Consider the following 15908-nt stretch of genomic DNA (forward strand, 5'->3'; position numbering starts at 1 on the left):
ACATTTTGTTCCTTCCAGGAGCTGAGTGACACTTTTTAAAAGAAAGAGAGAGGGAGACTGACTTTTGGTAACTCTGCTGATGAAGCGGCTCTTGGTAATTTTTGAGAAGGAATTTTCAGGGTTGTAATGGAGGCCAGGGCAGTACAAAAAACACTAGGCTGGCGTCCCGAAGCCGAGGGACTAGTATGCTGTTTTCATACTAAATTCTGACTTGATACCAAAGAGGGCTCACATCATTCAAAGATACTCTTCTCAAATAAATCCCTTTCAGTGTGAAATATTTCTTTCTCATGTAACATTTGTAGAATTTACATGCTAACATTATAATTCCTGGAGCACTTCTGATCAATTCTCTAACTCTAGGTGGAAGAACGGAAGTGAAGTATATTGATAGGGGCAAAGAAAGTATGCCAAAATACCAACAAAAAAAAAAAAAAGGTACTGACACTACAGAGAAAAGCAATAAAGTTCCATCATAAGGAAAAGATGGTCTAAAAGAAAGGATCCAATGTAAATGAGAACAAAGCGTTTTTAACTGAAGAGCTTATACAGATCTGAGGCAGAGTCTTCACATGCAGAAACTTACGTGTGCTATTACTGAAAAAGCAAAGTTAATTTTGTCAAAATTCTGATTTCATGACGAACAGGAAGAGCAGCCAAGTGACTTAAAAGTGAAAAAAAAAAAAAAAAGATTCTTACAATTTTCTTTCATTTTTCATAGACAAGGTAAGTGATATTACAAGAAATGAACATCTGGTTAAAGAATTTCTGACAAATGATTTTTGCTCAAACCAAGTTTATAAAATTATAAAAGAGACTTAAAAAAAAAAAGACCTTGCTCAAATCCTCAATCAGAAGAGAGACTCACACTGGACTCTTCCTATCAGTGCTAAAGGGTAATAAGTAAGCCATTCTCTCAAAGAGGGGGAAAGGGGAGTTTTAGCTGTCTTTTACAAGGGCCTAAGGGACTTAATCTAACCATTTTTAAGGAATACATTTAACTAATTTCTGCAATTGGATAATTTATCTTCATATAGGCAGAAGTCAGCTCTTGCTCTGTAACTAAAGAAGATAAAAGATACCCCTGCAAAACTCTGCCAGTATAAACCTAGCTTCTCAAGACAGCCATGGGAGATTTCAGGCCAAAACACCCATCAGCTTTGTGAACCCAGGGTTGCCAGATCGGTCACTTCAAAAGCCAGGCAGCTTAACAGAAGAGGAGACATGTTATCAAGTAACAATAATAACATGACAATTAGCCATTCCACCACCTTCTGCAATGCTTATAATTCAGAAGATACTGATGGGCACATGTTTTTAACTTGACACAGGTATGGAGGACAAAACCTTTCCACATACTAGAATAGGCTAAACAGTAATAATTAATACCGTGTACTTTGGGAGACCATCCATTAAGATCATTTCCCAGAAAAGTGTTAAAATGATCTTGTTACAAGAAAACCCTGCAAATACAGTTCTGGTAAAAATGACAAAGAAAATTTAGGACTCAGTAAGCACACACACACACCCCCCTCATAATATAGGCTGAAGAAGGAAAAAAATATGAGGAATTAATGCTTTTAAACTGTGGTGTTGGAGAAGACTCTTGAGAGTCTTTTGGACTGCAAGATCAAACTAGTCAATCCTGAAGGAAATCAGTCCTGAATATTCACTGGAAGGACTGATACTGAAGCTGAAGCTCCAATACTTTGGCCACCTGATGTGAAGAACTGACTCACTGGAAAAGACCCTGATAGTGGGAAAGATTGAAGGCAGGAGGAGAATGGGATGACAGAGGATGAGATGGTTGGATGGCATCACTGATGCCATGGACATGAGTTTCAGCAAGCTCCAGGAGTTGGTGATGGACAGGGAAGCCTGGCATGCTGCAGTCCGTGGGGGTCACAAAGAGCTGGACACGACTGAGCAACTGAACTGAACTGAAGGAAAAAAAAAACCCAGATGCATTTCTAGGTACAGTGTCTGTGTTATATGGGGTTCATGTGATTCAACAAAGGGACTGGCAGCTCTGTATGGTCAAGGTAGGGAAAAAATGTTAGCACTTAGGAAGTCAGAATTTTAAACTATACCCCACTATCCCATTTATTGTCTTTTAACATGGCTTTTGGCTTTTTTATTCAATAGCAACACAAAGAAAGGACTGAATATGAATATTTTTTCTGCCCCAAATGAGTATACAGTGCTGATATTTGACTTTCATACCACACAGAAATTATTCACCCAACAGAATCTGCCTATCAACACTGAAATATCAATTGATGATGAATATCTAGCTCTCTAGGGATACATGAAAAGCTGGAAACAGCAATATAAAAGCTCTTAATTGAGGATTAATAATAGCAGTGAGAATAAAGTTATACTCTTCATCCAAAAAGCTATACACATTTAATGGCAAGTTACTACGATTTCTTTCAGAATAACTCTCAAAACTGATAAATTAGTATTTTAATATAATAATATATAAGTAGTCATGTGTTTTACAATAAAGAGTAAGGTAATGTTTTTAAAGGGATCCTAGACATTTTTTTTCCCTGGGCTCCAAAATCACCCCAGATGGTGACTGCAGCCACAAAATTAAAAGATGCTTGCTCCTTGGAAGAAAAGCTATGGCAAATCTAGACAGCATATTAAACAGCAGAGACATTACTTTGCCAACAAAGGTCCATCTAGTCAAAGTCATGGTTTTGCCAGTAGTCATGTATGGATGTGAGAGCTGGACCATAAAGAAGGCTGAATGCCAAAGAATTGATGCTTTTGAACTGTAGTATTGGAGAAGACTCTTGAGAGTCCCTTGGATTACAAGGAGATCAAACCAGTCAATCTTGAATATTCATTAGAAGGACTGATGCTGAAGCTGAAGCTCCCAATACTTTGGCCACTTGATTCGAAGAGCCTATTCATTAGGAAAGACCCTGATGTGGGGAAAGACTGAAGGCAGGAGAAGGGGACGAGAGAGCACGAGATGGCTGGATGGCATCACTGACTCAACGGACATGAGTCTGAGCCAGCTCCAGGAGATGGTGAAGGAAGGACAGGGAAGCCTGGGGTGCTGCAGTCCATGGGGTCTCGGAGAGCAGGACACGAGTGACTGAACAACAAAAGACATTAGTTTGGGCTTCCAGGTGGCACCAGCGGTACAGACCCCGCCTGCCAATGCTGGAGACGAAAGAGACTCTTGTTAGATGCCTGGGTCAGGAAGATCCCCTGGGGGCGGGCATGGCAACCCACTCCAGTATTCTTGCCTGGAGAATGCCCATGGACAGAAGACCCTGGCGGACTACAGTCCGTCCACAGGGTTGCAAACAGTCGGACATAACTAAAGTAACATAGCACGAAAGCACAGACATTATTTCCTAACATTCTCTATAATGTTTAACCCCTCATTGTCTTAAGTTAAATCACACTTGGGAAATAATAATAATAGCTAATATGTATTGAAAGTCTTTGTGTAATTTTATCTTCTCCCTATAAAAGATGATATTGCATAATACCTTCTTTTAACAAAAGGGGAAACTGAGTCACAGAAAACAGATGTACCTTGAGGAAGGCAACATAGACACTCAGTGGCAGAGAACACTTTTTGGCTAACTCTCGAAACCAAGGCTTCCCTGGTGGCTCAGCTGGTAAAGAATCCGCCGGCAATGCAGAAGACCTGGCTTTGATCCCTGGATTGGGAAGATCCCCTGGAGAAGGGAAAGGCTTACCTACTCTAGGATTCTGGCCTGGAGAACTCCATGAACTATATAGTCCATGGGGTTGCAAAGAGCCGGACACGACTGAGTAACTTTCACACACACGTACACCCGAATCCATGATCTTAGCTTCATTTTATCTTGACTTAGTTCTTCCTGAACTCTTTTTTTATTTTTTTTTTTACTGAAATCAACCATTTAGGATCTACTGACTACTGGATCATGTAAAAAGCAAGAGAGTGCCAGAAAAACAACTATTTCTCGTTTATTGACTATGCCAAAGCCTTTGACTGTGTGGATCACAATAAACTGTAGAAAATTCTGAAAGAAATGGGAATACCAGACCACCTGACCTGCCTCTTGAGAAACCTATATGCAGGTCAGGAAGCAACAGATAGAACTGGACATGGAACAACAGACTGGTTCCAAATAGGAAAAGGAGTACGTCAAGGCTGTATACTGTCACCCTGCTTATTTAACTTATATGCAGAGTACATCATGAGAAATGCTGGGCTGGAGGAAGCACAAGCTGGAAGCAAGATTGCCAGGAGAAATATCAATAACCTCAGATATGCAGATGACACCACCCTTTTGGTACAAAGTGAAGAGGAACTAAAAAGCCTCTTGATGGAAGTGAAAGTGGAGAGTGAAAAAGTTGGCTTAAAGTTCAACATTCAGAAAACGAAGATCATGGCATCTGGTCCCATCACTTCATGGGAAATAGATGGGGAAACAGTGGAAACAGTGTCAGACTTTATTTTGGGGGGCTCCAAAATCACTGCAGATGGTGATTGCAGCCATGAAATTAAAAGATACTTACTCCTTGGAAGGAAAGTTAAGACCAACCTAGATAGCATATTCAAAAGCAGAGACATTACTTTGCCAACAAAGGTCTGTCTAGTCAAGGCTATGGTTTTTCCAGTAGTCATGTATGGATGTGAGAGTTGGACTGTGAAGAAAGCTGAGCACTGAAGAATTGATGCTTTTGAACTGTGGTGTTGGAGAAGACTCTTGAGAGTCCCTTGGACTGCAAGGACATCCAACCAGTCCATTCTAAAGGAGATCAGTCCTGGGTGTTCATTGGAAGGACTGATGCTGAAGCTGAAACTCTAATACTTTGGCCACCTCATGCGAAGAGTTGACTCATTGGAAAAGACTCTGATGCTGGGAAAGATTGAGGGCAGGAGGAGAAGGGGACGACAGAGGATGAGATGGCTGGATGGCATCACCGACTCGATGGACGTGAGTTTGAGTGAACTCCGGGAGATGGTGAAGGACAGGGAGGCCTGGCGTGCTGCAATTCATGGGGTTGCAGAGTTGGACAAAACTGAGCGACTAAACTGAACTGAACTACAGTCTGTGGGCCAAACCCTGTCCGTAGCTGTTCTCATAAATAAAATTTCACAGGAACACAGCCAGCCCCATTATTGCCTGGCTGCGTTCACACCGTAATGGTAGAGTTGAGTAGTTCTGACAGAGGCTCTAAGGCCTTTAGAGAAAAGGTTTGTCATCCCTGATTCAGATAAATGTGCCAAATGAAGCTTCTGGAGTAAGAGTAAAAATAAGGACCACATACAGAGACATTTAAATGGGGCCTACCCCAAAAGTGAGACCAAGCCATTGCCCAACAAGTGCATGAACTGAATCAAAGAATACATTATTTCCTTATATACACCTTCTGAAGGGTGGCCTTTAGTATCAGGAGATGTCAAGCCAGCAGACACAATCACCATATGAGCCACTCACAGTCAACATTCAAGGACACACTGACAGACTAGGACAAAATACTGCACAGTCTGAGTGTGGGCTGACCACTTTCTTGTATCTTTAAGAACTCTGGGCTGAGCTTTTGATCTTGGCGTGTCATCAGAGTAGATAAAACTTTTCTGACTGCGAGAGTGAAAATCAGGCCCAGAAGCCCCGGAGGGTCCCTTCCCCAGGCTCCAGTGGCAAAGAAACTCTTCTGAGACTTTTTTGGAAAATCACTCTCAAGCCTGAGTCTTGGCCTCTGCAGTTTCCCTTAGGCCTCTCCCTGGTCCCACGAAGAATGACCATCACACCAGGAGACACCAGGCCCTCTGGGCTGGATGGTACTTGCAAGCACACATCATCTTACCCACGGGGCAGGTGCATTACCTGTACTCCCGCTCCTGCAGAATCTCCACGGGGTCCAGGCCTTGCGGTTTCTGGACTGGGCTGATCCGGCTCTGTTTCTGCTGCAGCTGCAGGATAGGCGAGGGCTGCCCCGGGGCCGGCTGCGGTACGGAGGGTCCGGGCACGGCAGCCGCGGGCGGTGGCGCTGCGGCGGGGGGCGCGGGTGAGGGCCGGCCGCTGGGCGCGGGCACCGGCAGCTTCTGCGGGGGGCTCGGGCCGCTCAGCTCTGGCCCCGGGCCTGCAAGACAACAGCAACATGGGCAGCTGGGGAGGGAAGGTGCCCTGTGCCCACACCCCGCCTGCCCGCCGACAACCCCCCACTCCGGGGCGGGGGAGGGTCTGGGGATGGGGACAATGGAAGGTCTCAAGAGAAGAAAACAGAAGGGAAGGGAGGAAGATGAGGAAAGCCAGAAGAGAAAGGAGGAAAGGGTTAAAAGAAAGGAAAAAGAAAAAAAGAATTTGGCATCTATCCCAAAGGGAAATGGCGCTAAAATGACTCTTAGGCAATAAACTGATAAAGGAATAGAGAGCCAGTTTTTAGTGGAGGGCTGCAGTGGGTTTTTAAAATAATTACAGGTGCATTTGGGGTTCTGAAAAAGCAAGGGAGTCACTCAGCGGTCAGATGCAATCTGGGTGTGGTCCCAAAATCACATTCTGCGGACTACACCACAAACCCCCTCCTGCCCAATCTGGAACGGTCCAGCTGTAGAACCTATGCTTTACATAAATAGGCAGCAGCCCACCAGTACTCTGTGTGAACTGAAATAAGCATGCATTTTCCCCTAATGATCTATAAACTATATTTCAGGCTTTATCAGTACATCCAGGGATTTTTCTTACTACATGTTAGAAAATATTTCTAAAAACATTCAGTGCAGGGGAAATAATCTACTCATTCCACCTAAGAAAACCTAGCAAAGATTAAGATTCAAGAGAGCATTTTTCTCATCTTATCAGAATAAAGGGCTATGTAATCATTAAGTTTATTAAAATGTACTTAATTAGTTAATTTAAAGCAATTTCCCACATTAAACTTTAGGAGTTTTAACTAAAGTAAGAAGTGTTCCATCTCTCCTTCCGATGAATTTTTACTTATTTCAAAGTTATAAATAAAATTAGTGATGCTACCAGAGGAGTTTAGTAAATAAAAAGAAAAATCTCAGCAAGCAGATCTTAAAACTTCAAATAGGCATTCTTCCAAGTATTTTCTGTATCTCTTCTGAGAAATATTAAAATTATTAAATGGTAACAAAAATAATCATTTCTATACTTCAGAGTGACTTATTAATGTACCATACAAAGACATACATTATGAAAAATTAGACACATTTCAATTTTCAGCAAACACCAGAGAGAAGTGGGCTTAAATGACAACCCAAGGATAGCAAACATTCTGACAAGAGGAATGGGAAGAATTAGAACAAACTGCTGGGAAACTACAGTGTGTGTGAGTATGTGTGTGTCTGTGAGCATGAGTGTGCGTAGTGGTGGTGTTCTTTCATTCCCCTCCTTCTGAAATTAGGTAAAACTTTCCCAGAGACTTAGGGCTGGATGAGACTTCCTGAGGTCATCTGTAGCCCTGTTCTAGGATTGATGACAAGTTCTGGAGGGAAAAATGCATTTCTTGTTTTTTTTTTGTTTGTTTGTTTTAGGCACTATAGATGTACTATCATAGTAAAGAGATCCTTCTCAGCGAAGTACATTCTGATTCTTTTTCTGAATGGGAGGTCTTTTACATAATGCAAACCTTTTCACAATATTTCAGATTTAGAGTTCCTTCCATTCATATGGAAGAAACCGGTTTATAAACATTAACTCTCAGGGTTGTTAACCATTGGAATAAGTTATGGAGGGACACTTTTGATTATTTTTTCCCTCAGGGTCTTTGAAACAGGGGAGATTTAAAAAAAAATCTGAGTTGCTTTGAGCCAAAAGAGAGGAGACAGATTTCTAACAGTTACTCTAATAGTGTGATTCTATGAATTTCCCTAACAAGCTCAAGAAACTGGTAGAGTTAAATCTATTGGAAGACTTGGTATAATAAGCATACTAAATAATAAAAGTAATACATTGAAGCCCTCTAAAAAACCACCACCTTTAATAAAAAGAAAATCTGTGTCCTAGTGATAACATCGTACTGCTGCTGCTGCTAAGTCACATCAGTCGTGTCCGACTCTGTGCGACCCCATAGACAGCGGCCCACCAGGCTTCCATCCCTGGGATTCTCCAGGCAAGAATAATGGAGTGGGTTGCCATTTCCTTCTCCAGTGCATGAAAGTGAAAAGTGAAAGTGAAGTCGCTCAGTCGTATCCGACTCTTCACGACCCCATGGACTGTAGTCTACCAGGCTCTTCCATCCATGGGATTTCCCAGGCAAGAGTACTGGAGTGAGTTGCCATTGCCTTCTCCGAACATCATACTAATTACCCTAAATTCAGTTTTCAGAGTGCTTTCCCTCCTTTCACAATTTGAATAAGTTATCAATAAAATCCATAATAGTGCAAGAGTGCACATATTTCACTTACTCTGGATGTTTCTTCTTTAGCATGATGGCTCGTAAATACCTGTGTAGAGTCATGCCGACTCCTCAAGGTATATTCAAGTCACTATTTTTAAAAACACACAATCAAAGGGAGGTATCCAGAGCATGTCTGGTATCTCTGGTTCCAAATCTAGTCATTTTCAGCCTGTGACTTCAAACTAAATCTGATACATACACAGCTAGGCTTCTTTAATCTGTAAATACAGAGACATTCTTATCTGGTTGAAGGACCCTTAAAGTTAAGACGTAGGTAGAGAGAGACCCAAACGTAGACTTAAATATTCACATCTCCAGTCTAAAAAGTATTCCAGCTTGCTGTGAACTGAAATAGGTACGTCTAAAGCACCCTGTGTCTTCCTAAAAGAACCGGTAAGTCATACCAATCAGTCGTGGGAGCCTGAGCAAGTCACTTAACCCCTGGTGCCTCAGTCTCCTCATCAGTAGAATGGAGATAATAACAGTGCCTCACCCCTGCAAGAGGGAAGCGAGGATTCAATGAGACAGCATGGCTGCTGAATGCTCAGCCCTCAGCTCTGGTCATTTTCATTGCCACTAAGGACACCAAAGCAAAGAAGCCCAATTTAATCACTCAGCTTTTCAGAAAAACTCTACAGCAAAAGAAAGGTTTTCAAGGAAATTTGATACTGTATTAGCTAGAAGCTTTGGAAGTAAGCTCTTCAAGAGCAAACTTGAAAATGTTTCCACCGTTTAATACAATTCAGCACAGATACTCAGATAAGTCAACCTGCCCTGTGCTTCCTGCTAATTCCCCATAAGAATCACTTACAGGCAAACGCCTTTCTAACTAAACACTGCAAGTTCATTTACTGCCTGGGTCTATTTTCTCCTCCAGCCAACACATTACTCAAAAAATTCTCCTTACAGAGGCTAGGGGACTGAACGCAGCTGCCTGCCATTAGACACGCCCAGAACACAGCTACCTAACCATGAGGTGTTCTGCTTGTCTTTTAGGCGTTGAGCTGCCTGAATGAGTTTGTTCTGTATCAACAGAAAGCATCTCTTGACAACCAGCACACTCGTGGTCTGCAGAATGATAAGAACTCACATCTTGATATCTTTAGATCGAAAACAAATTACGTTCTTTAGCTTATCTCCTACTCTCTCGCCAATATAAACAATTTAGACTGACTTGTCTGAGGTACAAAATATGTGTCCTCCTGTCAGTCCTCACTTTAGAAGTCAAGGTAGATATTCACCCTGACACTCTTGAGGGGTGTCGTCCCATTGCAGCTAAGGGAGAGAAGGAGTCTTTATTAGATGTCTGAATCTAAGAAACAGGTAAATAAACTTCTTAAATTACCTAAGCCTCACATGTACAGAATTTCTGTACAGAATTCCCACTTTATCTTCCGGTACAGAAGGATGTTTATGCAAATAACTATCTGTGCATTAGACAAGGATTTAAGTGGATTCCAGAGGTTGAAAAGATAAATGTAATAATGAGGCTTAAACAAAGCATACTAAGAAATTTTAGACGACAAAAGGAAAAAAAAAATGAGAGGGGCAAGCAGGAAAGTGACAAGCACTGAAAAAAATCAGCAATAAAACTCTTGCTTTCTACCATGAAGGCTTCCCTGCCCACCGCAAAAAAAGAACCCAAAACCTTTTCAGTTCCTGTTTTGAAATTTGCTTTGGTCTCCAAAAAGAAAAATGAATCAGAATTAAAAGAAAAACGATGGATTCGATTTGAGAGGAGCCCGCAGCAGGCAAGGACTAGAGTCACTCGTCTGTTCAGCGCACACTTCCTCTGGTCAAACTGCAGTTTTCGGGTGGTGGCCCTGGCGGTATTGCTTTTGGTGAATTCTAACTTTGGAGTGGGTTTGAGGCAGATCACCCCAGCCAAAAAAGCTCTCTTCACACATGAGTGACACTAACAAATGGGACGAAAGAAAAATCACAGCTACCACCAGGAAAAGTAGACATACTTAAATTGATTCCCCCCCCCCCCCCCCCCGCCACCTGGAATATTGACAGAGGTATTTATAAGCAATTCTGCTGCTTTATTATTTTTTTTTAAAAAGGAGAGGGATAAACAATGAATAAAAGTAATATTCTCTTAAATAAAGAAAAACTTCTTTTGGCCTTACTTGAACTTGTCCAAGATGTCATTGCCAAAAAAAAAAAAAAAAACACCCAAAAAGCCATTTTCAAGGAAGGTAATCATTTCCCTATGAAATCTGAGATTTGGGGGACAAGATCAGAAATGTAACCTCCCTGCTGGTGGCAGGAAGGGGTCTGTTCTATTTGAGGAAAGTGTCTTCTTTTCTCCTCTGCCCACAGTCTCTTTGCCTACTCTGGCATATCGGCCCGAGTAATATCATTTCTAACGAAGCCTGACGGCTGGAAATACAAAAGACACGAACAGTGAGTAATGAAACAAGCTTCCCCCCTAATGCCAGGAGTCTGGCGAGCGAAGATTTAGACATCAGGTAAAGGAAAAAAATAATAATAAAATGGAGCCTTCTCTTCCAGAAATGATCCAGAAAATGCACCCAGCATTGTGTTGGTTAGGATGTGGAGGATTTGCTGTGTATAAGTATCCAGGTAACTGAAACTCTATCCTCGAAGTTTTACTTCATCATCTGGTCTCGTTCTTGTGACTTTGGATGAAATAAATCATTTAGCTTTCTGCCTTCTTAAATAATACCCGGGAATCTTTTCCTGCTGTGACGAGGTCATTGTTAAAAATAACAAACCTCACTGAGGTCCGTGATGAGGGACTACCCTAGGACAAGTTGCAGTGCTCGAGGAAGTATGCCTGTGTGACAAGGTCCCACAGTGGGCTTTCAGGAGGCATAGACTTTGCTCCCTCCTCTTGAGCTACCAACTATCCGACTGTGACCACTAAGCCTCTACTGGGAGCTCCTTTAGTTAGTAATGCTCCTTGTACACTGAGACGCAGGATATCAGGGTCACCAATGTTGTTGACATTGTGTCTAGAATATGAGTGAAAGGCTCTCGGTAAGGAGCTGAGATCCTTTTCCGTGCTACCCACAGTGGAGCACAGACCTTGGGACAGAGCCTTTCCCTTGTTGTGAGCCTTCTGGTCATGAGGGTGCCAGGGTGGGGCAGAACATGAGGCCCCTGGCATTGAATCCTGCGTCTCCATGCTCCAGATGTGTCCCACGTGCACGGGCTTATTACTGGGCGTGGAGCACCAGGTTTGCTAGCAGGCCCTCAGGAGGTACAAACTACACATATACACAGACAGACACTTTTGATTCTCTCTGGCGGCATTCCTAAGAGCTAGAGTTTTTGCAATTTTAAAGCCGCTAGACACACTGAGTGTTCAAACTACCATCTAATGTGCAGGTTTCCTGTACAACATTTACAGTCACTAATGTTTGGCCCCATGGGATCCTCCACCTACCAGAGCATTGCAGCCCACACACAGAAGTCTGGAGATGACACGGTACTTTCATGCTCTTTAGAAAACCATTCCTAAGGCTCCATCTACAATTAACAAGATGAGTTTACCCTTTCAGTAGGCAACTCAGGGTTTCCTCTACCAGGAAAGAAAGATCTACAAACTCAGAAGTGAAGTGAAGTGAAGTGAAGTGGCTCAGTCGTGTCCGACTCTTTGCGACCCCGTGGACTGAAGCCCACCAGGCTCCTCCATCCATGGGATTCTCCAGGCAAGAGTACTGGAGTGGGTTGCCATTTCCTTCTCCAAGGAAGAACAATAGTAATAATAAAAAAAATCATCTGAACTCTTTCCCAATGTCTAAGTCCCAAAACCTAAGAAGAAGACCAATAATCCCAAACCAGTAGCAATGATCAGATGTCAGGGCTGACCCAAATGAGAGGGATTCACTCACAGGAAAGGGCGTCAGTGACAAGGAGGCACTCTGGAATTCAAATTTCCTGAGATTCAAATTCTCTGGAATTCAAAGCTCTAGTAGAACAGAACCATAAACCTTGTGCTTATCCAGTGGCTAACAAAAATCTTCCCAGAGAAAACAACATTCGTGGAAGATCACCCTGTAGCTTCTTGGAGCTCTGAATTCTCTCAGTGGGATCAAGCAGACCACCAGCTCATTACCAAAGACTATCACATCTCAGCTCCTTACAGAATGTCAGCCTCAGCTCTGATGCTGGGGTCCAGAGGAAACAGGCCATGTGGATTCTGTTACTCTATTATGAACAAATGTTACTGATGCCTCTATCAGGCAGTATTCTTTACAATAGTAATAATTAAAAAAATAATCCTGCCTGGGAAAGTTACTTTATACTCTCATGCTAGAAAAGATGCTGTGTCCTCTGAGAAACTGGAGAGCAACTTCCTTCTGAGTGGCGAGGACCAGGCACCTGACGCTATCCCCTTTCCTGACCACCATGCAGTTCCAGTCACCTTGGAAGCGCAGATGCAGCCTTCACAAGAGCTCCTGGGCCCCCACCCCCATGGCTGATCTCCCAACTTTGATTTTTACTTCCCTCTGTTTCTGAATTTTCTACTTGATAATTTCTTTACCATGGGTATGCTTTCTTGCAAGCCTCCTCAAACATTTTTACAACCAAAAGGACAGAAATAAATAAGTCAACAGACACAAAATAGCTCAAGGAGAGAAGATTCGAGACGTGCCTGCTGGCAATGGAACACACCAGGTGCAGGGGTTCCTAACCTGGCAGGGGGTGGGGTGGATGGGCTTCCTACATTTTGCTTAGAGCCACAGCTCACACCAGAGTCTCCAAAGGTTTAAGAAGCACCCCTCTAGGACCCACGGCCGAGGAGACCAAGAATCTTGGCCAACTAAGCAAAGCAGACAAGGGAGCCAGCAAAGTGCGGCAGAAGATGGCCCTGGGCTGACAGCAGCCCAGCGCTTCTGTGTGCTTAGCCGTCCTTCTCTGAGCTGGACCCTCGCATTATTCACTGGGTTGCATATTAACCTACCAGATGGTCTGTTGTAGTTAACAAGGGCCTGCTGCTGCGGCTGTGGCTGCTGCGGCTGAGGCTGGGGTTGGGGCTGTGGCGGCGGCTGTTGCTGCATGCCAGGCAACGTCCTTTTCCCCTGGACTGCAAGCTGCAGTGTTTCGGGGAGGGGCTGGCCCCGGGCCAGCATCTTGTAAGCTAAAATCTGGGCTCGGAGCTGATGCAGCTGGACGGGACTGAAAGGAGAGGGACCCCTATTGGGCTGGTTCATCGCCTGAGGGTCGCCTGGGATGAGGGGTCCCGGCTGGCTTGGTGGCATCTGTGGTGGGGTCGGGCCACCTCCTGATATAGGGCTGGACACATGCTCTGGGGCTCCCAGCGGAGATGGGTGCGGCGACATGTAACCTGGAATAAAACACAAAGGGAGAGGTCACAGGCTGCCCCCCATGACCCTGAAAGAGAAACATTCCTGGAGATCCTGACGATTTTCCACAACAGCATTGACTGATAGAAATTTAAAGCACATGTAACTTAATGGGATTATATATAATTTAAAATTTATGTATATCAAATATATATATACATATAAAATTCAAAGAAACAGACAAAATTGTAATAATATATAATTTAAACCAACATACCCCTAATATTATCATTTCAAAGAATAAAAATTATTAGAGATTTTACATTTTTGTTTCCATATTAAGTTACTGTACATCTTCAATGGGACTAGTCACATTTCAAGCAGTGGATAGCCCGATGTGTCCTAGAGGCTTCCCTGATAGCTTAGCTGGTAAAGAATCTGCCTGTAAAGTGGGAGACCCTGGTTCAATTGCTAGGTCAGGAAGATCTGCTAGAGAAGGGATAGGCTACCCACTCCAGTATTCTTGGGCTTCCCTTGTGTCTCAGCTGGTAAAGAATCCGCCTGCAATTCGGGAGACCTGGGTTGGGAAGATACCCTGGAGAACGGAAAGGCTACCCAATCCAGTATTCTGGCCTGAAGAATTTCATGGACTGTACAGTCCATGGGGTCGCAAAGAGTCAGACACGACTGAGCGACTTTCACGTGTCCTAGATGGTGACACGTCCTAGTAGTGGCTGTTGTACACCTAGAGGAAGGGCACAGGGGAGAGTATTATACATTAAAAGGAGCTCCAACCTAGAGACCAGAACCTGAAGCTCTCTGCTGTACTGCAGTGCAGAATGAGGACTCTCTTATGGGGATATTATTTGGTTTATTATGATGCACTTTATGAGTAATTTGCCATTATTGAGGGCCTCCATGGTTGTAGGCACTAAGCAAGGCACTGTACATGCTATTTTAGCCGAGTTTACCCTGGAATCAGAGCCTGATGGAAAGACTGAGTGCAGCTGATTTATCTGAAAGGTGCAGGGACACTGACAGGAGTGTGGAAAGGTAAAATAAGGGAAGGAAGCCAACAAGGAGTGTATGGTTAAGTCAGTTGCTGTAGTGCATGCCTGAAGCACAAAAGCTCTGGGATACAGTATGCCTCCCTATTATCCCAGGGAAGGAACTGGGGTATTTATATTCCATCACTGGTTGCTGGTTATGACTCTAGGGATCATTAGGCCCCAGAGACTCTGTGTGTGTGTGTGTGTGTGTGTGTGTGTGTGTGTGTGTGTGTGTGTGTATTAGTCCCCAGAGACTTTGCCGTGTGTGTGTGTGTGTGTGTGTATTAGTCCCCAGAGACTCTGCCGTGTGTGTGTGTGTGTGTGTGTGTGTGTGTGTGTATTAGTCCCCAGAGACCTTGCCGTGTGTGTGTGTGTGTGTGTGTGTGTGTGTATTAGTCCCCAGAGACTTTGCCGTGTGTGTGTGTGTGTGTGCGTGTGTGTGTGTGTGTGTGTGTGTGTGTAAGGTGGATGCCGGTAAATCAAAAGCAAGATGGTGGTCTGGCCAGTAGATATAAGGATGATGGGAGCACAGAAATGGTAAGAAGGGTTAGAGGGATGTGAGCAGAATGGAGCATACATTTTTTTTCCTATAGTCCTCACAACACTCCCAGAAGATACGTGCTGTCTCCTCATTTTTTAAAATGAGAGTAAGCACGTTACACCATGTCACACAATTAGATCTTGGTAACCAAGATTCACCTGATTCCAAGGCATATGTTCTTTCCATGGTCTAATATTAATTTTGTTGTAGTAATATAAAAATAAGTTAAAGGCTTGAAAGCTTCCAAAATCTTCTAGAAGCATTTATGTGCTGCAAGCTAAGTCTCCTCAGGTGTGTCCAACTCTTTGTGACCCCGTGGACTGTAGCCCGTCAGGCTCCTCTGTTCATGGGACTCCCCAGGCAAGAATACTGGAGTGGGTTGCCATGTCCTCCTCCAGGGGATCTTCCCAACCCAGGGATCAAATCTATGCCTCTTACGTCTTCTGCACTGGCAGATGGGTTCTTTACCACTAAGGCCACCTGGGAAGCCCAGAACCATTTACAATGTAATATAAAAATGAGAGTAATCTGTTTGGGTGATAAAGAGACTTAAATGGAAAACTTAAGAATACTTAAGAAAGAAAAGTCAAAATGCAATAAAATTTTCAAGAAACTTATTTCAAGAGATGAACTGTGGAGTCTGGCCAAAGAATC

At 43.4% G+C, this 15908-nt stretch overlaps 1 protein-coding gene across 5 annotated transcripts in view; it reads right to left on the minus strand.

Moving 5' to 3' along the window:
• The window catches only part of SMARCA2 (SWI/SNF related, matrix associated, actin dependent regulator of chromatin, subfamily a, member 2), a 176582-nt gene that overhangs the window by 138955 nt on the left and 21719 nt on the right, over positions 1-15908 (minus strand). For all 5 annotated transcript variants that reach the window (XM_052644454.1, XM_052644455.1, XM_052644457.1 and 2 more), the window contains 2 exons: positions 13322-13705; positions 5850-6105 (listed from right to left, as the gene is read on the minus strand). In XM_052644454.1, the coding sequence (XP_052500414.1) occupies positions 5850-6105; positions 13322-13705 (640 nt within the window). The remainder of the gene's footprint in view (positions 1-5849; positions 6106-13321; positions 13706-15908) is intronic.

The sequence above is a fragment of the Budorcas taxicolor genome, chromosome 8 (assembly GCF_023091745.1).
Source record: "Budorcas taxicolor isolate Tak-1 chromosome 8, Takin1.1, whole genome shotgun sequence".
Taxonomy (NCBI): Eukaryota; Metazoa; Chordata; class Mammalia; order Artiodactyla; family Bovidae; genus Budorcas; species Budorcas taxicolor.